At 35.9% G+C, this 27123-nt stretch overlaps 1 protein-coding gene across 1 annotated transcript in view; it reads left to right on the top strand.

The window, feature by feature from the left end:
• The window catches only part of LOC120626887 (glycine-rich cell wall structural protein 1.8), a 34825-nt gene extending 15324 nt beyond the window's left edge, over positions 1–19501 (top strand). Inside the window, exons 3-4 of the mRNA XM_039894670.1 lie at positions 15755–15821; positions 16700–19501. Coding sequence (XP_039750604.1) covers positions 15755–15821; positions 16700–18540 — 1908 coding nt within the window. The 3' untranslated portion in view covers positions 18541–19501. The remainder of the gene's footprint in view (positions 1–15754; positions 15822–16699) is intronic.
• Positions 19502–27123: the final 7622 nt, after the last annotated feature.

Below are 27123 nucleotides of genomic sequence, written 5' to 3'. Positions count from 1 at the left end.
TAAACAAAGGGTTGATGATTTGGATGATTAGGAAGTCATCATCAACATCAACCCGTTACTGGTATAGTTAGCTATACGTACTTAGCTAGGTACGTGAACTAGCTACGGATTAATTCCTCGATACCTAAACAAAGGGTTGATGATTTGGATGATTAGGAGGTCATCATCAACATCAACCCGTTACTGGTATAGTTAGCTATACGTACTTAGCTAGGTAAGTGAACTAGCTACGGATTAATTCTTGGATACCTTAACAACCACACAGAGGCAAATATTTAAATTCCCCACTCAAGTTTCCAATTTGCCTGAATCCAACACCGCCTTTGAAGTTCGCATTTGAATAGCAATTCAAACTGCTACAGAATTTGATAAAGCCTTAGCAAACCTTGCTGACCTTTGTCTTATTCAAGGAACTTTCAAATAATATTCAAGTATGAGAATTGTATTTTTCTTTTCCGAGAAGTAAAATCTTGTTTCACCGATTACGCAAAAAAGAGGAAGATTCGCTGAGCTTTTTTTAACATACCGTAGAGACACTGACCTCTCTTACCACTGTACATGCTGCTGTCACTTTTGTATTTCCTTTAATTGATTGACGCCAGTTTGATGCTGTCAGTGTGGCGTTGTAATACGAGTGTCCAAGGAATTAAAATAAAAATTACTAAAATTACCTTATTATTTATTGTTCTCGTATGTCTCACACGTATGTCACATCTGGAGCTTCATGAGTACAAAATTTAAGCTGTTATTTGTAAAGCGCAACCAGTCTTATGTGGTAAGAAGAGACGTCAGTGGGTAAAGAACATGCGAATAGTCTCATTAGTGTTTTGTTACGAGTTACTTTGGGTAGGCACTATTTATAGGATGGTTAGTTAAAATACTGCCTACCCAAAGAACGTAATACATTTAGCGGTTTAGCGAAACAAATGGCGATTCTTTATAGTGACAAACTGTAATACATTTTTTCAATAAACGGGAAATCTAATCAAAGTAGACAGCGATTGTTTTTTTTTTATAAATGGCAATACTGTACACGTATGTTTTACTAGTTGGTGCCCGTGACTTCGTTCTCGTGGAAATTTTGAGATGTTATTCACTGACCCCCAAGCTACCGCTATGCAAAAAACCATGTCGATCTCTGCTCTGAAGAAACAAAACCAAATCTCTCCCACAGAGACCGTACATCATTCTGGGTTATTAGATTCATAGCTATTTCATACTATAATCTATCACCATCCACATCAACCTATTACCCGCCCACTCAGCGTTGTGCACTTCATACATGCGCAAAAGCACTGCCTACCCTAAAACTTTTATATTATTACTATACTTACTTATAGGAGGACAATTTTACCATTTTATGCCATCTTTCTGCTTTATGCCTACCCTGGTCAAAAGCCCTGTGCACGCCACTGCTGGGGCCACTACAAGGCAAGAAAAAGTAGGGTTTAGGACGTAGTCCACGCTGGCCAAGACCAGATTTGTAGACTTCACACGCCGTTGATAACATTACAAAGAATTCTCAGGCATGCAGGTTTCCTCATTATGTATCTCTTCACAGTTAAAGCCAGTGATAGTTAAATTGCTTAAATTAAAAACGCACATAACTCCGAAAAGTCAGAGCTCGATCGCGTTCTCAACGAAAGGAAAGCCGACGCCTTAGCCACTAGGCTATCACCGCATATAATCTATAATATATCATTGCACTAAATTTAATCCAGTTCTGGCGTGAATGAATAACGAACATCCATCTAAACTTTCGCATTGATTATATTAGTATAGATTCGATTTTGGCCGCATGTGGCGTAGCTTACGTGAATGTGCTAACCCTTTGTTAAAGACGCGAAAGTCGCCTATTCACATCATCTTTGACACGAACCTATATCAAGACTTTTATTATTGGAAAAAATATTGGCCAAGTGTAAGTTAAAGTCGCACGAAGAGTTCCGTACCGCTACATAGTAAGTAAATAACAATATAGGTACGTGCCAATGCAAAATCAAAGCGTGTAAAAAGGACTTGCTAAAATGACCAACACTTCGATGGATAAAATCCCAATTACTATTTTTATTATTATTACCGAGAAAGACTTGTTGTTTTAGTTATTATAGCATATGTTGTGCGTTATAAACCATATATAATTTAAGTTATATATGTAGTCAAATATAAGCTAAATATAAATTATATATAAATATATATTATGTCTATTTTGGCTGTCTGTTCTATTGTGGCTATTTATTTGGCCACAGCCTCACTTGTTTTTCTCGCACGTTCGAATTTTGGCTGGTAGAAAAGTCTTTAGCATTAAATCTACTTTTTGTAAACCAATTTTCGAACGAGAAAAAAAAAGAATAACCCCATTATTACTATGGAGTTTTAAGTATATGTGACAAAATTTGAAATTCGCATGCATTACCTTTTTTAAGAGAGCTCAAAACAAATAATGTATAATGTTAAGGAGTTTTAATATTCATCATTGACCATCACAGAGTCCATAATAACAAGTATGCAGCAAACATTTTCACTGACTAACTTTAATAATTATTAAATAGTAGACTCCTTTAAAGTCGGCAGATGGACGGACAGCCAGATGTACAGACGGATGGATAGACGGACATACAGCGGAGACTCAGTGTATGGTTACGGAACCCTAAAATACAAGTCACAATAGCTACATACAAGTATAAGCTACAAAAAACCTCGGTCATAGTTCACTTTCCGCAATATATCTTTGCACAACTTATATCCTAAAGCTTGCATACATCGAATGCTCAACATCAAGCTTTAATACAGCTGCATTAACGAACGCGTTAATGTATAATGTTAGAATCAAAAGCGTATAACCATAATATGAAGTAACTTTTACTTTCATTGCAGTAGGCACGTGATTGTGTTATATCATTACTATTATTATGACGCAGAAATGATAGGAATCTGGCATGAAATTAGAATGTATGTTACCATACGACACACATACAACGATTTTTATTAGTTGGATAATTTCTTGGTTTTGCTGTTAGCGACTCGGTGCCATAATTCCCGCGACTTATGCGTTTGACATGTATGGTTGGATACTGCCTCTCATTTGTAGCTTAATACCTTGTGTGGGTTGGTTGCAATCGCACAAATCTGTTCGAAGTCAGTGAGCAAATTTGTGGGTGCGAAATTAACGTTTAAATTTTTCATACCGTAGATACTTACAATTAAAAAAAATTAAAACCCTCTAATTTCTATATAGTGTACATTATTACAGTACAGTAGAGAAAAAAATTAAATTTACCACATTGTTGTAGTGGCCATCATGGATTTGAAATTTGGCATTGTGTATAGTATTCTACTAGTCATGCCCTTTCATTTGATACCCATATTAAGGGAGTCGTGAAAAAATATGTAATGCGCCATTTTGTGGCACAGACTATCAAGAAAACTACCGACAAATTCAGCTGTGAAACAAAAAAAAAACAAAATCAAAACTCCGCTCGGTAATTACGATGCCACAGCAAGACACACACACACACACACACACACGCGCGTCAAACTTATAATTATATATATAACTTATAATTATATTATTATATATATATATATATATTATATATATTTATTATTATTTTGTTTTTTAATTTATCTTTTTATATTTTAATAACTGGGTGTATACCTTTCAATAAAGATTATTATTATTATTAATATAACACCCCGTCATTTTTGCGTTAAAGATACAAAAAGAGGGTAAAGAACCAAGTAGAATTAAATCATTGGACACAAAAAAATAATGAATCCATTGCAAGGAAATGCTCGTAAATATGCTTAATCTCTTTAATCTATGAGGAAATCGGCAGTTTCTAAAAAACTGACTGCACCGAGTGAAAGGCGACAAGTTCATAGCTCTATTACGTGCACAGTCATCATTACCATCAATGGGAAATAGTTAAATAGATTAGTTTTTGCTAAAGGTTAAATCTGCGGGGATTAAGTGACCCCAACATTTAAGTCACGTAACATAATGGAAAATGGCAGAAAAATTGTCGTATGTTACTACAATCGTATATGTTGGCAAGATATGATGGTGTAAACGTTATTACCCCATACCCCTTCTCGGTTAATGCAGGGTGTCGTATCGTAACACTAAATCAATTGGAAGCAGGTAGGATGGTCACTGACCAAGGTCAAATCCTCTCACCAGGATAAGAGAAAATTCAAATTGGCAATGCCAAGTATCAAATTATTCGAACCTCACATGATTACCTAGGTCTTAATTTTGGTCTGGTTCTCCGACCTATTCGGAACTGCTAATCCGATTTTCACGTTCTTTATCACCTAGATAGGAAGAAGTGGTATAGGCTATATCATCATCAGCATTATCAACCCACTCCAAACCACGGGTCTCCTCCAAAATAAGGACAGTTTAAGGACATAGTCCACCACGCTGGCCAAGTGCGCATTGGTAAGTTACACACCCCTGATAACGTTATGGGGCACTCTCAGGCAGGCATCGAAAGAAAGAAAAAGAAAGAAGGAAAGAAAAGAAAAGGAAATTTTGTTTGGGTATACGCACACTAAAATTAAAATCAAACTTATACACAAGAATTATAGGTACGGTTTGATCCCAAAATGGTCTTCACTACAATCTTACCCCAAACTCCTTTTTCTTTTATGCATTTAATCGTATCGGAACGCTAAATCATTTTGAAGCATGTCGGTAAGGTGGTCACTGACTATGTTTTCACGATGTTTTCCTTTACCCTTAAAGCAAGTGATGTTTCAAATGCCTTCAATTAAAAATGCACATAACTCTGTGAAACTCGGAAAAGTTCTGTTCTAACTTCGAACTAACATCGAACTCGGTCCCCCCAAAGGGAGGTAGAAGCTCTAGCTCTAGATGTAAATATAAACTAAAACTTTGTAAGATAAAGTCGAGTTTCTGCTATTAGTGTGATACAAAGCGATCGCTACACTAGATGTTATTCGAAAGTGTCATAAATTATCATGCATTGTGCGTGGTTCCGTGCGTTTACGATATTATTGCTTCCGTATGAAAACACTCCGGTTCACCACTTTGACAGTTGACAATGAACGTGAGAAAATAATTCATGAAATATAGCAGCACGATGCCGTTAAAGATTTGCTTTGTTTATTTTTATTGCGACTTAAACCTTAATTAAAGAACTGACTGTAATTTACAACTCTTCTTCTGTTATCAGAAGTGTCATCAATCAAATCTTTCAATTACGGGTAATTTAGTTATGTTGCCCGCGTTCTTCGTCCGAGTTTATTATGTTTTTTATAAATCTCGTAAAAACCGTTCGTTTTCGTGGCATAAAAAGTATCCTATGTTAATCACTTTCTTTGTACTATGCCAAAAGTCAAATTGACTGGTTGCTTACTTAGGACGCGAGGTAAGGACGAAAAAACGAACAAAGAAACGAATAGGTTATTTTAAAATCGGAACTCCGTTATAAATTCTGAAGAAAGGAACATCCTGTACATTTTATGCCCCCTGGTACCGAATGCTTTTTGCTATTTAAATAAGAATCCTGAATAATCTGACCTTCATTTAAGGAAGCGAATAAAAAGAATTTGAAACCTCACACTCAAATCGAATGTCGATAGAACAAAGACAAAAATCAAAGCTCTTGACAGTTACACAGATAAACTTGAATAGTAAAACGTAATCTAAATTCAAAATTGAAAGGGTTACTCTCAACTTAGTCACACAATAAAACCTGAATTTAATCTTACTGTAAACAGACCATACATGCATGTTAACGATGTAATCGCTTTTGTCACGCCCGCTGGGATCTCTCCGCGAAGTAAATAAAGTGATGTAGCGAATTGGTTTTGCACAATACAAACAATACCATTTTACGTATAAGTTATATGACTATTATAATGAATGTGTGTGGTCTCCGAGCTGTTTCTTCTTTGCCGTTAACCTAATTTCTAGTTGGATTAACGCGTTGCAACTAAAATAGTAGCGCTGATAGCCCAGTGTACCCACAGGCTTCGGCTTCCATTTCGGTGAACCGAGTTCGCGACAACGCACGCACCTCTAACTTTGCGGAATTCTGTGCGTTTCATCATTTATTTATTTATTTTATTGTACAGGAAAACTTACAGCTAATAAGAAAAAATAAAAAATGAAAGTAAAGTGATCATGTATAGCCAATTACAAGTTTTCACAGATAGAGTTTACATAGTAAGAAAGGAAAATGCTCACACGGTATAGTACAAAGTTAAAAGATTTATGAATAGTGTAAGTCTAAAAATAGGAATGACCACCACTGAGAAGTTAAAGCTACTTAAAATATTGCGAAAGTAATTAAAATGATTGATAAGTCCTAAACAGCAGATTTACTAACATAATTTAGAAGATCTAAAAAATCCATTAGCCATAATTTTACGCGCAGAGGTTGCATTGGTACAAAAAAGATCCATTTTATCATTTTTATTACTTAGTTTGTTGAATGATACGCAAAATCTATGCATATAGGAATTACTCCGGAATCTCGTGTGCGAAAATTAAACATCAGTAAGGGGACATATCGTGAAGAAACCTTCATTGCTGAGAGTTCTCCAGAATGTTTTCAAGTACGTGTAAAGTTTACCAACCTACACTTAGTGAGTGTTGTACACTATAGCCTAAACCTTTCTCATTCTAAGTCGAGACCCTGTAGTTGGTCGGTAATGAGTTGATGATGAAGATGATAAGCCAAAACGACCATAATTGCTCGCAATGATCACGTTTCATTATAATGACATTATAATGTCCTCAAACGTGCGTTTTCATCATCTCTATCTTGCGTCTGGGACTGTAAGAGCCAGTTTTGATTACAAAAATGTGATGAAGAAACTTTTTTTTAAATCACTAGCTTTGTCCCGCGATCTTTTGACGCAGTAAGTAAGTCTGTACACGTCTTTTTAAATTGCAATTGTCTAGTCGACAAGTTAAAAATGGTACAAAATAGAGATACTGCTCTTAAAATTATGTGCGTTAGCTCATTGGATCCGGAATGGCGCCTAGAAAAATGTTCCAAAAGCGTGTTTTAGCACATAAAAAGTTGCAAAAGTTATAAACAATTGAAGATGAAAAAAAAATGGCATTTCGTTTTTTGCCAATACTTCATAAACTATTAATATTTCTATTAAGAAATTTAAAAAAAGATTCTGAAAGAGGAGGATATTTCCAATAAAAAAGCTCCCAACTCCCGGAACTCTTCGCTGGTAAAGAGTGCTTTATGGGTTTATTTCAACATGTAATCTATCTGGATTACAAACTTCAGTCAAGTCAAAACTCCAATTTTAGCAGTAGAACAGTTTCATGTTCTAGATGTCTCTTTAATTTAATGTATGTATATTTTTATACTTAACGTATGTTTTCATAAATATTTATAGAAGTCGGTATAATATGTTTTAGGAAGTATATTTTGTATATTGCTCCGCTACGCTTGAATCATTTTTCCCAAGGGTTGTCTGGAAGAGATTGCTTTCAATAAGACTGCCTTTGCATACCAATGTTTGTGGAAATTTATTTCTTCTTTTGTATTGTTTTAACGATTTTGAGTGCGATAAAGTGTATGTTATCTATGTTTTTATTGTATTATACCCGTTATTCATATCTACCATCTAATTAAAAGCACTGTATGAATTTGCACAATTCCGAACAATACCGGTTCATTGACGCCATTGTTGCTCCTACTTCCCGTGAGACGTGTCTGCGAGCTCTAATCTATGATCTGATTTAGTCCCATTGATAGCTCCTTTTTACCTAGCTACAAGGTTTACTGAAATTGTTTAACTAAGTATATACGCATAGCATTGTTTCTTAGCTTACTACTAATGTCCGGATATTCCTTATTACTTAACAGCCACTGATAGCTGGGTAGACACGTTAAAAATAAATGGCACTAAAAATCATTTAAACTGATAAACAAAAATCTATCTATGCAAAAAAAATACATATTTACGTACGTACAGCACGTAAGAAAGACACTTTAACAATAAATGAGGATACCAAGGTAAAATATGTTATACCTTTAAAAGTGTTATACCTACTGTTAAAAAGTTTTGTTTTTTGTTATGTTTATCTGTGGCTTATTACTATAATTTACAAGATAACATCAAATCGGTTATCGTATTATATTTGTCTCCTAACTACGATCTTCTAATTCAAAACACTGAATTTGCACAATTATTCTAAACAATACCGGTTAGTTGCACACATTAGGTACATTATCTACGCCATTGTTGCTACCGCTTCCCGTGAGACGTGTCTACAAGGTTTAATCTATGATCTGATTTATTTGCCATTGATAGCTCCTTTTTTCCCATCTACCAAGTACAATAAAATAGATTATGTGACGCTTAGGTAAGCGTTTTAACTGTAAATATGTATATTATATATATAATGAAGAATATTATTAATAATTACAATAGAGAATGTAGACTTAAGTTGAACTTCAAATAATCTATGCTTTCATTTTACTTTTTCGACGATGATAAGCAATCAGAATCTCAATTTATTAAAATCGCAATTTATTTTAGAATTTCATAGAGGCTTTAGAAATTGTTTCTTCAAAGCTTAAGATGGTTAAGTATATTTATTTAAATTTCTGGTAGGTACTTCTGCTTTTACCAGGATTAAAACATTGTATATTTTGTACCCACATAACAAGTGAGATTTTAAAAATTCTGATAACATATATGCTGACTTCAAATTCAGTCCACGTATTTAAAAAATGCAGAACTTTTGTTTAGTATTGCTCCAGGTTTCATAAGAAGTCGGTTGGGATTACTTCTTACTAAATAATGTCCGTATTTTCATAGACTGTAGGTGTTTGCAGGCAGAAATAGTAAAGCCATATCCATCACAATATCCTATAGGCCCGTAGGGAAATATTGCGGAGACAGAGTGGGCCTCTCTCACCTCTCTGTATGCATAATGTTTGAACTGAGTGAGCCTGTTCCCACGCCAATGCTATCAGCCTCCCAGAGGACTAAAACGAAGTGCCGCGTCTCGACGTGTTTAGGCTTTGACACAGTTTTCCTCTTTAGCAACGCGATATAAGACAGGTAATTTCGTTCACGTAACAAGATTCGGATTTTCGAATGGCTTTATTTGCATTAACATAATAAGTGCGAATTTGTGTTTATATCTTTACGCTTGTTACCTTTTTCCATAACCACCGAAGCAATCTTGTAGAAATATTAAACAACGATAGCTTGTATCCTAAAATAAAATATTTGAATGAATGAATATAACTACGTTTATTGTACACCATATAGAAAATTTGTAAATAGAGCGATATATGTTATGTTTTAACAAGGGAAAACATTTTATTTCTAAATATATATAAGATTACAGAAATTTTAATCGAATGAAAATTATGCAGTCTATATGTGGGTATGTCGGTTTGTTTGTAAATTCCAACGCGGGTAAATAAATATACGTGAACTTCATGGCTGAAGAAAGATATATAAATAATTAATAAATAAATATACTACGACAATACACACATCGCCACCTAGCCCCAAAGTAAGCGTAACTTGTGTTATGAGTACTAAGATGACTGATGAAATTTTTTATGAATTACATACATAAATACTTAGAATATACATATAAACACCCAGACACTGAAAAACATTCATCGAAACCACGGCCTTTGGCTCAGAAAGCAGGGTCGCTGCAAACTGCGCCAATCGGCCGTCAAAGTGATAAGCGTAAGTCATCCTCATCATTCCGCTTATTACTGGCCCTTTCCTTAATACATGTCTCCTATAAAATAGTACAAATATGTAGCATATAGAGTATGAGCCCACGCTCCAGTCGGTTGTGTAATCACAATTTGCTAGCTACCGGGATAAAGCAGTAATGGACCGAAGGACCGAGTTCGAACCTCTATGTTTTTGGTGCTATGTGCGTTTTTAGCGATGAAATATACCTCCAACCCAGTGAGGGTTTATCGGTTAAGAAAACTGACTGCGGAAACCGGCATGCCTGAGAGTTCTCAATAGTGTTCTCAAAGGTAAGTCCACCAACTGGGTCAGCGTGGTGGAATAAGGCCATTCCCATTAAGGCAGGTACCCGTGCCATGTAGTGGGCCGGTAAGGGATTGATATGATGATCATGATGTTGAATGGACTTTTCGATCAGGAAATTTGAAGACCCTTCGGTCCTTCACCGTTGAAGCAAGTGTTATTTTAGTAATTTGAACGCACATCCACAATTACCAACATTTTAACGGACCCGGGAATGGAAAACGGGATTTCTATGAACGTAGATAAAGAAAAACGAAGTTGTTTAGCTAATAGTAACTAAAATTGTTTAAATAAAGAAGTATGAATGGATGAATGAATGAGGGAATGAATGTATGATGGATGAATATGCTTTTATTGCACACCACAAAAAGTACATTAAAAAGAAAAGTATAATAAAAAAAACGTATGCAATTTAAATTGAAGTAATATATCGAGTTCACCAAAGTTTGCTTTACATGAACAAAGCCACTGGGATTTACTAGTTAGAAACTTATTCAGGTAATGCACAACGCTATGCGGTTACTTACATAATTACCTACATCGAGTCATTCCGCTGAAATATAAATCAATAAGAAGTAAGGCGGCCGTTTCTGCGAAGCTAAATAAAGCAGACCTTATTCCGTATCCGAGAATCAGTAGGTTTATGAAACTACCTGTACCCGGCTCAGTCTGATATTTTTCATTCCCGTTGACTCTAACGGATTAAGGTAGACAGTGTAGAGTCACTACAAACGAACTGACTTGAAGTTTCAAAAGCTCTTATAATATAAATGAACGAAACGAATGAATGAATAAATAACTGAATTTTGAATTTCTTCAAGAAAAAAGTTTAATTGAGTCTACTATTCTGAGGGTTTGGCGAAGCGTAATAAGGAAGCAGAATGGATGTAACAGTATACTCAGTGATTCTTTATCGAAGGATATTCACCGCTTATGTAATCTATCCGATATACAGTAACTCTACGCTTTTATAATATGATTCCTAAGGTAATTTTGGACCTACCAATGCATAAGTTTAAAGAATGTGTTAAAACACATTTATTACAGCGAGGTTATTATACAATTGATGAGTTTCTTAATGACAAGGTTGCTTGGAAGCATCCGCCTCCGCTTTCATCTCTCACAAGATAGAAAAATGAATGTTAAAATGTAAAATGTAAATTTTTGATGTTGGAAAAGAGCAACTGCTGAGTTTCTTGCCGGCTTCTTCTCGGTAGAATCTGCCTTCCGAACCGGAGGTAGAGTCACTACACACGGACAGACTTGACGTTTCAAAAGTGCTTGTATTAGGCCTACTTGAAATAAATGAATTTTGAATTTTGAAAATTTTGAATTTTCTAAACACTTTACTATACCAGTGATAAAAATTAAGGAATGTGAATGAATATTTGATAAAATTCATACCACCACCGCACCGCGCCTCTAACAGTTTGTATAGGATCTAACTATTTTTAGTATTCCATGTTAATTAACATGATGTAAGCTTGATATATGTGACCATAAAGATCGGTGAATTGCTTAAGCCAAATATAGGTAACAAACAAAAAAAAACACTTTCGCATTAAAGTAATATTATTAGGAATTCACGACGATACAGAATAGGCCCAGGTTAACGTAAACAGTGGGCAGCTATCAGAATTTCCATGAAACGACGAAGCAATATTTATATGAAATATACGGCAAACTCTTCGTCATTATGGTATTGATTAATTAAAATGCGAAACCCTGGAAACGACGAAGGTACCTACATAGCAATTGCAAGAAGCATACGTTGTCAATAGGTACGATTAAAACTATAAATTAGTTTATAGTAAGACTACTTCATCTTCATCGTATCAACCCTTTACCGGCCAACTTCAGGGCACGTGTCTCCTCCCACAACTATGGGGTCAGGCTAGTCCACAAAGCGGGCCCAGTGCGCGGACTTCACACGCATCTGAAAATATTATGGAGAACTCTCAGGCATGCAGGTTTCCTCATTATGTTTTCCTTCAACGTTGAGTCAGTGAAATTTTAATTGCTCAAAACGCACATAACTAAGAAAATATATGTTTTAACTTTGATATTTCATTTAGTTATAACTTTGGAAACTAAAACTGTATTTGCAATTTACTCTATTATCATAACATCGCAATATTATAATTATTTTAAGTTTAAAATGGCAGGATAGCTGAAAATATTCTGGAGAACTCTCAGGCATGCAGGTTTCCTCAACATGTTTTCCTTCCTTGAGTCAGTGATATTTTAATTGCTCAAAACGCACATAACTTAGAAAATATATAGGTGCGTGCTGGGATTCGAACTCGGATCCCCAAAAGTGAAGTCGAAGTCCTTACCACTGAGTAGAACTACTTAGGAGTTTGCAATTGTTACTTACAAGTTAAACTGAAAAAAACTTGCCTAAAATCATCTAGAGCTCTTGTAGTCAGAAGTCGTCCAAGAAAGTACTACGCCATGCTTATTTCTGCCGCTAAGCAGCAATGTTGTGACCCGGTCTGAAGGGTTGCCGGTGCATATTACAGGCTCTTGAGGCTTAACACCTACGCCTCAGGTTAATGGGCATAGGGCGGCACTTTGTGTGGTGCCCACTTACCATCAGGAGAGCCATCTCCTTGGCCTGTCAATTATAACTCAAAAAACACTTCTTATAAACATCATGTTAATATCCCACTACTGGGCACCGTTCTTTAAAGGAAGAGCTATATAGAACCATGTGACAAGCATTGGTACCGAGAGTACGTGCTCTTTGAAGCACGCGCGAAAACAACGCTAACTTACTTACTCTCTTTCACTAAGAATATCTTGACAGGAAAACCCGACAAACATAGCCGAACCGTTGTTCAAAAAAATACTAATATTATTTATTCCGAACGGAAAATGGCGCTTTTCGATATTCCCTTCTACATTAATAATGCAATAGTCAATATGGCCGCCCTCTAACACAACACAAAGGCCACAACTACGAAATAACAACTTACAATTTAAGTAAATTGTCCTTTCTCAGAATAATTAATATTAATAACATAACCTAAAACTAAGACTTAGTATTGTGCGGGTAAATAGCAGGGAAACTGGGCCTAGACACGATTGCTTTTGTGTTAAGTTTTCTATTTACCTAAGCACCGTGGCATTATGTACTTACCTGTAATATTTACTTACATCACCGCTTTTAACTACCAACTTTAGGTAACTCTTACAGCATTAGCATTTATGCCCATTTTCACTTACGACGAAAAATTAAATTGAAAGAGCTCTGAATCAATGTTATTATAAAGATTTAAGTGAATATTGTGAATATTTAGGCTAATCTTAAAAATATAGCATTAGAATAGGTATATATAATATAGCATTAGGTATGCCATCTATGTACAACTTGTAATCATAAACTTGCTATCTAACTGTTGTGTACTGACTACTGGTAGGGTTGTGATTGCAACTTAAATAATAAAAAAAATTGTTTTTAATATGAATATCATTGATCTATACCTTGTCACATAAACTCCGTGTGGTTTGAGATGAGGTGAGTGACCTAGTTGGTGTAAAAAGAAAAGAAAGAGTAATCAACTTGAGTAAACATTTTGGTATAGACTCATTTGAGGATATGTTTTAACTTTGGTATTTCATTTAGTTATTACTTTGGGAACCAAACTGTATTTGCCATTTACTCTATTATCATAACATCGTAATATTATAATTATTTTAAGATTAAAATGGCAGGATATGTAGATCATGAATTACGCTTAAAATCTATGTTTTTGTACCATGCTCAAGCAAAAAATAAAATACATTAATAAAAGGAAATGAATGCATCAATAAGTAACGCCTAATCTTAGGATATTTCTTGGCATACATCTACTTTGACCAATTATAGTTATCACCTAAGATTTGGTGAAACATTTTTTTTCGATACTCATCGCCTTAATCATTAGGCATTCGATTTAAGCTATTCCTACGTTTAGTGAAACCGGACATTAGTATTTTGGATTAAATAGATTAGCGATAGAAAATAATTATACTTAAAAGGTCGATCTGAAATATGAAATCTTATTGATAATTACAACTAACTGTGTGTTGCTTTACCAACTTACGATCTTTATGCTCGAAGAAATGCTTTTCATTACTTTTATTCCAAAAGAAAAGGTAGTAACATAGTATAAAAGTTACAGCATTTAAAATGGCTTCAGAGACAATGTAGCGCATAGAAATACTGAAATAGCTCGGAAGCAAAGCAAAGGAATAAAGAAGACTCTAATTTCAGACCGAGACTCTGCAATGGAGAGCAATATAAATTTGCATCTTTTAACGCTGTGTTCAATCTTTTGAATAAAATAACTTATTCATTTTTGCTTACTAAGACTTATCTTAAATTATCTATCCTTTCTTTAAGGAAATATATTCTTTTTAAACTACGTGGCTCGGTGATGACTGCTGTGGTTTTTTAAGTTTATGGAGAACTCCCAGGCATGCAGGGTCCCTCACGATGTTTTCCTTCACAGTTGAAGCAAGTGATATTTTAATTACTTAAAACACATATAACTTAAAAAAGTTAGGTGGTTGAAAAGAAAAGGTGCTTGCTGGGATTCGAACTCGGCCCCCCGAAGGTGAAGTCGACCTCAAACCCAATGCGCTATCACCGCTCTCATCCATATTAATTCACACTAATCCAAATTCCCCCGATCTCCCAAAAGTAATAAATTGTAAAGATAAACAACGTGAAACTGTATTTATAGCTCACGTACAACAGACATCAGTCGCTTACAAAATATCGATAAGCGAGGCAAAATACCCGATTATAAGGTAAACAGGCAATTTCACTCGATTTCTCGCCGTTTTATCTTTAGCCGACGTCGGTTGAATCCTAATTACTTATTCTTAGAAGTTTAATAAGTTTCAATATCGAGTTATTTCAAGCGAGCCTTCACCCCCGTAGGGCTTTTCAAAGAATCCATTTTTTTACTTCGCCTGTAATCTCAGTATACAATTTGTATGTCAGAGTAAAATAAATTTATTCACCATATTTTTAAGCTCTTATTAGTCCACACCCTTCTAGAGCAAGCTTTTGGTAAATAAATAATAGTAAATAATTTGCAACTCTAAAGGAGTAATATAAGATTCATTTTGCTGTGTCGTTCTGGTGATTTGATACTCTAACTGGACTCCACGACAGCGAGCATGAAAATCTTAAACGCAACCAAATTTTCGAACATCAGGATAACTATACCGTATTCTCAATTTGATCATACAAATGAAAGCAATGTAAATAGCATAGAATATTAGTATCAGTATATATTAATAGCATATAACTCAAATATTAAATAAAGCACTATCAGCTTCGAAAAGAACTGATATAGATAAACTTACAATAAATAAAAAAAACCGAACTTCGAAAATAAACGATTAAATCAGTCCAGGCTTGCAAAGGAATCGTTACACAGACATAGTATATATTTTCTGTTCTCTGCAAACAATACTGTTAATCAGTCGTACGTATAGATATTAATTTCCGAACATTTACAGCTGTCACTGTAAATCACGTAAGAATTTTAATCTTATACCTCATACATCCAAATATGTTCAGGCATTTATAAGTTACGTTGGTATAAAGAAACCAAGTACCAGTATTGTCTAACATTACTGAAGCTTACAAAGGCTTCTAGGCTTGCCCGTCATACTAGGTAATTAAACAGGTTGCTATAAAATATATCTTTTTCTATTCCAGCTGCTGGGAGTCCTGATTGCGGTGACGTTGGCTACAGCCACGCCCCGCAAGCACAATAAACGTGACGGTAATATTTCATCAATTTTTATAGTTTCATACACAGTACTTTATATGCAGCGGAGTCTGTCTGCGGCCTCGTCTCTCAGAGGCGATTTTAAAGCATGGACCCACCACGCTTGTTCAATATGGGTTGGTGGGTTTTAATGCTATTCCCAGGTGCTCACGAGGGTTGATACCGCCAATTTTTTAACTCCGGTCTGGTACTCAAAATTCTTAAACACAAAACACACAATACCTTATATAATTTTTTGCTGTAGAATATGAATATACAATGAATATGTCTCAAGACACAGGAAAATTCCCTGAGTTTATTAAGTAAGATAAATTATAATAAATCCAATATTATCATCCTAATTAGCAATGCTTTTTGTTACGTGTATTTCAGAACCTACTGTGGTTAAAAATGGATTGTGCGTAACACCATCTGTTTACATTGCTTGATGTCACAGTTTACTCGTATTGGTTACATTACTAGCTTTTTCGAAGCTAGGTGCAAACTGACAAAATGTTTGTTTACTTGAGGTCAGGTCAAAGTATTTGACAGTGTAACTTGACTTTTACTTCAACAAGACTCACGCAATCCTGATTACATAAGCATTTCTATATCCCCCTATAATTGCACCCGTACACCGTACCATAAAAGGTAGACACCACAATATAAGGCAAACTATGACCCTTCTCAATTATTGAAACCTAATTAAAGTCTTACAAATTGTAATTTTATCATACTAAGATTAGATTGTGCAAACAATTTTAGCCATTTTTCGCCTTATCCAACCCTAAACTAAACTTACTATTTACAACCAACTTAAATAGCTAAACAATCACTTTAAAGCAAGAACAGATTACGATGTATGAATGAAGCTCCTATTCCTTTGTTTGCAGCACCGTTGAGTTCATCTTACGGAGCTCCGGGGATTGGGGGAGGAGGTGGTGGTGGCGGCGGTGGTTTCGGAGGACCATCTTCATCGTACGGCGCCCCAAGACCCTCATCCAAATACGGAGCTCCTTCAAGACCTTCAAGCAGCTACGGTGCACCGTCTCGCCCGTCTTCGAGCTACGGTGCCCCATCCAAACCATCTGGATCTTACGGAGTACCTAGGCCACCAGCAACTAGTTATGGTGTGCCAACTGGACCGTCGACCACCTACGGAGCTCCTAAAAAGCCATCGGGCTCCTATGGAGTCCCTTCAAGCTCTTACGGTGCTCCATCTGGATCATTTGGGGGCGGTGGTGGAGGAATTTCATCATCTTATGGAGCACCTTCACATGGAGGTAGCGGCGGTGGTGGAGGAATCTCGTCTTCTTATGGAGCACCTTCTCATGGCGGAAGCGGTGGTGGCGGTGGAATCTCATCTTCTTATGGAGCACCCGGACATGGTGGTAGCGGCGGCGGCGGCGGCGGCGGAATATCGTCTTCTTATGGCGCACCTTCACACGGAGGAAGCGGTGGTGGCGGAGGGATCTCATCTTCTTATGGAGCACCTTCTCATGGCGGAAGCGGTGGTGGCGGAGGAATTTCATCTTCTTATGGAGCACCCGGACATGGTGGTAGCGGCGGCGGTGGCGGAATTTCTTCTTCCTATGGAGCGCCATCACATGGTGGAAGCAGCGGTGGTGGAGGAATTTCATCTTCATACGGAGCCCCCGGACATGGCGGTAGCGGCGGTGGTGGAGGTATATCTTCGTCGTATGGAGCGCCCAGTCACGGAGGAAGCGGCGGAGGTGGTGGAGGCGGCGGCGGTGGGATCTCTTCATCTTACGGCGCCCCTAGCTTTGGATCGTCTGGCTCTGGCTCGTTCGGAGGATCGGGAGGAGGTATTTCATCTTCTTACGGCGCTCCTGGACACGGCTCAAGTGGAGGCGGCGGTGGAATATCATCCTCATATGGTGCACCGTCTAGTTCGTACGGGGCACCTTCGTTTGGTTCATCTGGTGGTGGAGGATCATTCGGTTCGTCTGGTTCAGGTGTATCTTCGTCTTACGGTGTTCCTTCGTCCGGTTCAGGTGGATCATTTGGTTCTGGAGGTGGAATCTCTAGTTCATACGGAGCGCCATCATTTGGTTCAGGATCTCATGGTGGAGGTGGAAGTGGACCCTCTAGCTCGTATGGTGCGCCTTTATCCTCTGGCGGAGGTGGTTCAGGATTCGGCGGCTCTGGTTTTGGAAGCAGTGGGCCATCTTCAAGCTATGGTGCACCCGCTGCAGTGCCTTCAAGCAGTTATGGAGCGCCTAGCGGCGGCGGTGGAGGACATGGCTCAGGTGGTTACTCCTCAGGTGGTTCAGGAGGTGGTTATAGTTCCGGTGGTTCTGGAGGATATTCATCTGGCGGAGGTCACTCTAGCGGCGGTGGCGGATACTCTTCTGGGGGCTCTGGAGGCTACTCCTCGGGGGGTGGGCATGGGTCTGGTGGATACTCCTCCGGCGGTTCAGGGGGTGGGTATTCTTCGGGAGGTTCAGGAGGAGGGTACAGTTCTGGATCAGGTGGATACAGTTCTGGAGCATCTGGCGGTTATTCCTCAGGAGGTGGACATGGATCTGGTGGATATTCTTCCGGCGGTTCTGGCGGCGGTTATAGCTCTGGTGGTTCCGGAGGCTATAGCTCAGGTGGCGGATACTCCTCAGGAGGAGGTGGAGGAGGAGGTCATGGATCAGGGGGCTACCCAGCAGCCGTACCAGCCACTATCAGCCAAAGTTACGATTCCAGTGGTGGGTATGCTTATTAAGACTAAGTTTCCATTTCTGACTCAATTTAGTGTTGGATATAAGTGGATTGCGTAGGTCGCAAAGTCTACGTAGACAGTGCCTTAAGTGTAACTTTTTGAATGAAAACTCAAAGATTTGCTTTAAGATCATTCATGTAGATTCACGCTACGCCATATACAATTAGGGACTTGCCGGACAGAGCTATATAGCCTGAAATCTTGAATGAAAAGTTCTTGTGTTCATACAAAACTGTAGACCTATGTGTACAGTATAGCGTGAATCCTTCTTTAAAGCAATACAATGTTATTAATAAAATTATTCTAGTGAAACATTATGGAAGATTTTACCAGAGTTTTTTATCAAGTCCCAAATAACAAAGCTCTTAAAACGAAACCAGTTTCCTACTCAAAATCTCACATTTAAGACACGAAATTGTGATCAGTATTAAAACGTTACCATTTCATAAAGATCATATTCCGGCCGTCAGTGCAAAGTGGCAAAACCATTTTCTTTCAAAATTGAGTTGAGCATATCAATATCCTCATAATCCTTGACCACCTATCTCAATTCTCTACAATAAGGCTTTTCGGAAAAACCACTTTCTCTCTGACTGCCACTATCATACCATATCATATTCTACTTGATAAGCAATTGTAAAGTTTCTGTTATAGCAATTGGTTTTCTATTATGTACTAAAAAAGTTATGTCTCTCTATTTATTAACAAAGACTAAATGAAAAAGATAAGATGCCCTCGACGACGAACATTCGTTATAGCTTGTTTTTACATAATTATTTTGAATGTTTTCATTATGTAATTATAGTAAGAACAATATACTATAGTATGTTTAAATGTAGGTACCTTTTGACTCGATTGTCATACTATGTGATTCAGCATAAAGTATGCCAAATTATGAAACGGCGATTATCTTTTCGGATAAATTTACGAAACACGAAATCGATTTATCGCATTGATTTTATAAATACAATACATACGAATCATACTTTGTTAAAAAAAATAAAAATCTTCAAAAAAGACAACTTCTTCACTTACTAAATTGACAGTTTTTTACTACAAATATATTATGTATAATGTGATACAAAGATGTTAATTATAAAAATATACACAAGAATATATTGCGCTGGTATAATATTGGCATTACTCTGTTTTATTTTTGTGTATAAACAGACAACACACACGGTGTAAATTGCAATGTATAAAACACATTTGAATAAACCTGGCTGCTCTTTTTCCTTTAGTCTAAGTTTACTAAGTAAAATAAAACTGTAAAGGCCGATGATGGTACGTCAATGGCTAAATTTATCTTAATAATACGAAAGTATATTATAATGTATTAGGTAATATTTAATTGTAACAAACGAATGTACAAACGAATAGTATGTAAGTATTAATTGTTTTTTATATAGAATAAAAATTTGTAAATAAATTCTGTCTTTATCTTTTAAAATTATTTTTATAAAAATCTTAGTTAGTTCTGAAACTATTACCATGTTTGTCTGTAGCTTTTGAATTTTCCACAGTTGGGTACAGTTGGGCTTCTCTCTTATAGCAGAGTGGGTCATACCGACTAAAGACTTTTAATCGCTTTGACCCACCACGCTTCCCCAATGTGGCATGGTGGGCTCTAAGATAAAGATTACTATCAACTGTCAGTGATAAAAACAGGGACCGAAAAAACTTCTAACGCAGCTAAAGCGGCGTGCCTTTAGGGTATGAACAGGGTATAATGGAAAATTCTCTAATACAAGTTATAAAACATTGTACAAATATAAAAAGCCTCATCACATCAAACCATTACGGGCCGGGCCTACTACAGAGCACGGGTCTCCTCCAAAAATGAGAAGTATTGTCGGTGACGATCGCTGTCACATTAAAAATACCACTTACGCACATTTCAACACTACTTACGCACATTCAAATACTACTTACACACAATCAAATACTACTTACGCACATTCAAATTCTAGTTACTAACATTTCAATACTACTTACACACAATCAAATACTACTTACGCACATAAAAATCCTACTGTGCGTCAGTAGGATTTTTATGGATGGATGTTAAAAAATACACACAAACACATTACGCCAAGTGCGGCGTAGAGTATTCCCATTCATTCTTCTCGTAAAATAACATGACTTATTTGTACATACACCAAACAAGGCGAATGTCTGCATACAAATAGATTTTGTTAACCTCGTACACCGACAAGCCCTTTATTCTATTCGAACTCCAGTAACTAAAACCAATATACAAATTAATTTTATTAATCGATGAACCAAGCAGATGGTAAATGGAAAACCATCGCCTATAACGGCAATATCACACGAGCAACACTCCAGCTTATAAATAGAGCAACACTCCAGGAATGCTTGGCAGGCATGCCAGGAATACGTCCTGAAACGTACCACCCTGTGCCCATCAACCAGGGCGGAGTTGTTAAGCCTGTAAATACACCGGTAAACACGCCCTTCAAACCGGACACACAGCATTGCAACAATGCTGCTTAGCGGCAGAAATAAGCATGGCGGTAGTACTCCGCTGGAAAAGCTCTCTCACAAATAGATTTACTACTACTACTGCAAACCTACGAACTGGGTTACTAGTACAACGAAAAAAATCAATATATTGCCTTACTTCATTTCTAATTCAACTCTAATTCAAATATATTTGAATTAAAATATAATTGACATTGGGCTTTCTGAGCCCAAGGCCGTGGGTTCGATTCCCACTACTGAAAAATGTTTGTGTGATGAGCATGAATGTTTTTCAGTGTCTGGGTCTTTATATGTATTTTCTAAGTATTTATGTATATTATTCATCCAATATTCATTAGGCATCTTAGTACCCATAACACAAGCTACGCTTACTTTGGGGCTAGATGGCGATGGGTGTATATTATATATATATATATATATATATAATTCACTCATTCATTTCTAATTCATCCTTACTACAGCTCGGCAGTGGCGTGCACTGGGTTTCTTACCAGGGTGTGCATAAAGCAGGAAAATTGCACAAAATGGAAAAATCCTCCTCTTATACGGGCTAAATTTCAATTTTAGGGTATGCAGTGCTTTTGTGCATGTATGAAGTGCACGCCACTGCTGCTCGACACACCTTCTCTTATATGAGACAAGGTTCAGTGTGGTTTCTGTGTTCAAACGGTGTTGACCTATGGTGGCTCAAAATTTCGGCTCGTCTTGGGGGCCGAGTTCGAATCCCAGCAGGTACTCTAAATTTTCTAAGTTACATGCGTTTTAAGAAATTAAAATATCACTTGCTTTAACGGTGAAGAAAAACATCGTAAGGAAACCTGCATATCAAAGAGTTCTCGATAACGGTCTCCATTATAGAAACTCTACCCCCGCACTTGCTATTTACTGCCTCATTGGCCTCTAGGTATAGGTATATCGTTACCAGTATTAGCATGATAGCTTGTTTTAAGCAATCAAAACATCACTTGCTTCAACGGTGCAGGAAAACATCGTGAGGAACCGTGCATACCTGAGAGTTCTACATAATATTCTCAAAGGTGTGTGAAGTCTACCAATCCGCACTGGGCCAGCGTGTTGGACTAAGGCCTTCATATTGTATTTATATATATTATAAATATTTATACCTATATATTATTACATTTACTATTTTATTTAGTTATTTATGTATTTTTTTATAGAAATTTGATTTCCCGTCTCTCATTGCCCTATTCCATTAGTTAAGGTAGCCTGGAAGAGTTTTCCTGTGTGTCTTTCCTTTATTATGCAATAAAGTTGTTTAAATAAATAAATAAATAAATTGTGGGAGACCATTGTGGGAATCCATTATGTCAATACAATCAGTAATGGATTGATATGATGAAGACAAGTTAGTGATAATAGCGGATCCGTCCGACTGTCCTGTTAGTCTATTGGTTAACAAGTTCAACTATCACGTGGTTTTCGATTCCAAAGTCGCGCTAACATTTTGCGGATATTAGGTTTTCTGTTAACAAAAACCAGTAGGATTAAAGTAGGAAACTTGGTTGTATCCAACCCGAGAGCACGTGGAACCATCATTTGTTAAACGAAAAACTGAGTGGAACGTTCTCGTTGCATCGGTCTATCCTTACACGTATGTACGTGTAAGGATAGACCAACTTGATTAGGTACTTACTATTACTATTTTCAACGCAAATCTAATCTGGACCAATTTTTTTTCCATGAGGTATGTTTATCGTCAAACCTCTCTTCTAATTCAAAAAGATATGTAAAGCTAAGAAATGTATTATTTAATAGATTCGACTTAACATACCTTTAATTCATATTATAGTATATTTTTGGGTACTTTTAGAGAGGGGGGGGAGATCATAAAAACAAAAGAAGCCCATCAACATACTATATTATTTATTTACGTCGCAGGGATCGCTGTGGTCACAACATTACACAATTTACACATTTCATATATTCAACAAGAACTAGGAATAAGTCAATAGTAGGTATAGCTAACAGTGGGCCCGTCCCGTCCTGACGTCGTGGCCGGCGGGCAAACCCGGTCCTCTACTCACAAACATTATTTTGAAGTGTCACAGGGGATCTAAATGCAGTACAATTGTGAAGATAGTGCAAAACTTTAATCTTTTGATTTCAATTTCAATTTATTGAGCACAATACATAATATTACATTATAATACAATATTTAAAATAAATTCAATTATATACGTCATACGAAACGTATGTACACCCAGTTTGGGCGCAGCCATTTAATTAAATTAAATAATTTCATCAATTTTAAAACATAAGTTAGACATCGTAAAGTAGGAACCTATTGGTTTATTTTTATTTTTTCATCATTGGAGATGCAAAATCAAAAAAATCATTTACGGAATCAAAGTATTGCTGTATGAGGTATTTTTTTAATATATTTTTTTTAACGGGCAGGTTGAAAACTTTGCAAAGCGAATCGGAATACATAGTACAGCGAAAAACCCTTAGGTAGTAAAAGGACTTTTCAAGGAATGTTTTACGTTACTCTGTAACACGGGAAATGGGGGAGTACGAGTTACGAGTCACTTCTTATTGTACGAATCACAGGTAGAGTCGGTACAACAAATGTTCTTTAAACCTGACAGCCCGAGAAAAAAACTTGAGAAATAATATAATATCCTTGTTTATAAAATAATAATATCCTTGTTTGTTTTGTACCGACAGACTGTCTGACTGTCTGCTCCCTCCTTGGGAAAGTTTTTTGATAGTGCAATAAACTAAAAGCTTACCTTGGCTCCCCAGCTCCCTAAAGCACTCAGCGACTAAGCTTCTGGAGTGAGCTGGCTAGAGTCAAGGTATACCAAGGAGTTGAAGTCAAATTATTCTTCTTTGGGTCTAAAAAACTCACACAAATAGCAATTCTCTTAATCGCATCCGCATGATATTATTCCGGTACCTTTTACCGGTACCGGGAGATATTAGTACGAAAATCCTGATAAGTTGAATATACATTATGCATTTGGACACACTGTGAGACATCTGAATATGTTTGCAAATAAAGGCGCTACCATTCCGGTATATAAAAAACGAAATCAAATATTATGGACTGGACATAACTGTCACACAAAATTCGACGCTACGCGTTTTGAGTTTTATCAAATTGTGATTAAAGCAATTACACTACCATAACGCCGATAAAATTGACAGTAATTTGAAGAGTAACTTCGTGTATTATCATAGAAAATATTACGATTTGATCTGACTCGACACGTGAGTGGATTCTCGTCGAATGCATTGTAGCTAACATCATTATTCTTACGAAATTAATAAATCACAAATATTATAAAAATAAAACTGTAGATTATAGTATCCGAGGTAGTCTAACATTGTACGTATAAACAAATTATAATATCATTTTGAATTTCCTCCGGAAATTTCGTACCTCATCTCTCCGGATATTGGATATAAAATAAAATTACACATTGAAAATTATAATTATCACGTTCAAGTAATAATACGTTCAAGTAATAATTTTGTTAATACCGAAATTGTTTTTCTTTATATAGAATTCCCAGGAATGTTAAGGCGATTGCTCATCGTATGTTTTAGAAAAAAATAAAATAAAACAATGAAAAAAATATAATTTTAAGAATAAATATAAATAAATGAATAATTTAAAAATAATAAGCCCCTTTAATAGTTTCTTAATTCGTGTATATTAATAATTATGACATTGAAATTATTATTGATTGAAATTTAACGGGATTGCAAAAATCATAATGGGAAATTATGGCTTAAACAACGTAAAGAGTCGATTAGTACCTCATCTTAAAACTACATCAGATACTACTGGTCTGCTTTCATAGAATCTATTCGTTAAAATCCTCAGTAAAAATAGTATTATTCATATATTTAAATATAGTATAAATAGTATACAAAGAAAAAAAACATAGTAAGGTATACCCGTCTACAACGACATTAGCACGCGACAGTGGTAAGAACAACAACGATATTCTAAAACTACCTTATAAATATTTGATATGTATCCGTTCCATCTAGTCACTAACATATTTTATATATTTTATAATAATTTAATACATTTAAGTCACATAATGATATGTATTGGTTGAGTCTTTGCGAAGTATTAACAACAGGCTGGTGACTATATCACAATTATCGATAGGTACATCTATATATTCCATTCTATAAGAAATGAGCTTATATAAACCTTTAGTAAAAGCCCAATCTCCAAATACTGAATACAAAGAGAAGTTAAAACACTTTATTTTTAGACCGAAGCCCTATTAAACACCGATATGGGAATAAGGGCTTGATGTTTTGGACAAACATACACATCTATATAAACACCGATTAATATTAACCTACCATTCAATAAGATTTCAAGGCTTTAACAATGTCAGCAAGAAATCGAGTAGGTAATGATCCTGAGAGCATATATTAAAAATATTTAAACTATCTGCACCAAATAAAACGAATTCTCTAGCACTGTTTTGCTTGCAATGCCAATGTATGCTTGCCTCCCTGAGAGATGTTAACAGAGATTCCTTTTACTTGGTGTTGAAAATTTATTACAATATTTTCAAGGATATTTAAAACAGCAATATTTGTACGTATATATTAATTGCTAACAATAATTTGAAAAAGTTTTTCTTTTTTATAGTGCTCCGTTTATTAATCTTTATTATTTTAACCACCTTACTAAAAAAAACGGCCTAAATGGTGGCGCAGTTACGCAATGTTTTGTCTCCTTCTTTCGAATGTCAAATTACTGATGAGATATAGAGAGAAAAGATTGTACAACAAATATACAACGTTTATGAGTAAGGCCAGTTCAGATAGTTTTGTTTAAAAATATATTTATAAAGCTTTTATGCAGCTGTTGTGAAGCTTTCTAAAGAAAATTATTTGTTGAAATGGTACTTCACTGAGGTACCGCTAGGACCAAACATATGTATTTTTTTTTTTTAGTATTGCCAACTATGTTCTAAGACAACCTAACCTAACATTTAAATAAAAACTTGGCTCAAAAATTTGTAATAGCAACTAAGTTTTTCTTAGAACCTAATTATATTTGTGAATATACTTAATTTAAAATGAAAAATCACAGCAACTACTTCAGTTTTTTATGTTTAAACGGAACTAACTGGTACTGTAAGTAACCAAGGTCATAAAATAGTAAGTTATTTTCAAATCCATAATAAGTAGTTACAGAACAACTTCATTTGACTTGACTTCGTCCGCTTTTATATCGGTTTTTTAAAAATCCCGCGGAAACTGTTTATTTTTCATTGCTAAAAAGTACCTATGTCATGTCTATCTCTAACTCTCTAGAATGCGTGCTATCTGTATGGAAAATTTTGTCAACATCGGTTGTGCTCTTATGTTATATAATATCGGTAACAATGTCTATTCAAAGTCTAGTCTATTATAGAGCCTAAGGGAATGACCCCCGGCTATTTACTCTTGGTTAAAACAATTTTACCAATTTGCACCAAATTTCGACACGGTTGGAGCAATGGTTGGGCAGAACATATGTTAAAAGCCGAAAACACAAAAAAAAATAAACAGACACACGCTTTCACAGGTATAATATAAGTATCGTATAGTTGTTAGTGGTTGCTCCGTAAACATTACCCCATAGTTCGATATCTTGGCAACAGAAGCCTTTATATGACATATACGATATATAACTATGACAGACATGAGAGACGGATTCTGGCGTTAAAGGTCAAAATCCTGTGTGGGGGAAACTGAGACACATAGTCACACACACTTAACATATATATCGACAAGTAAAATACTCGATCAGTTATTATGTATTATCTACGAGTTATTGCTGTGATAATTCTAAATAACTAATAAATCTTTTTAAAACTAAAATAAAGATATCTAAAAGCGTAATAAATTCTTTAAAATCTCAAAAAATCTTCTAATTTTAAAACAATGTTAATAATTAAAAATATTTAGTTTTATTTGTAACAGGTTTAATTTAATATTTCAATTAATTATATTTTATCTTTTTCTAAGGGGTGTTATATTGGTCGTGTGACGCAACTAAAGTAAACTTCTCAATTATATTCTACCTGAGGGGGCATTGCG

This window comes from Pararge aegeria, chromosome 10 (genome assembly GCF_905163445.1).
Source record: "Pararge aegeria chromosome 10, ilParAegt1.1, whole genome shotgun sequence".
Lineage (NCBI taxonomy): Eukaryota > Metazoa > Arthropoda > Insecta > Lepidoptera > Nymphalidae > Pararge > Pararge aegeria.
This window is presented reverse-complemented; position numbering and strand designations above follow the sequence as displayed.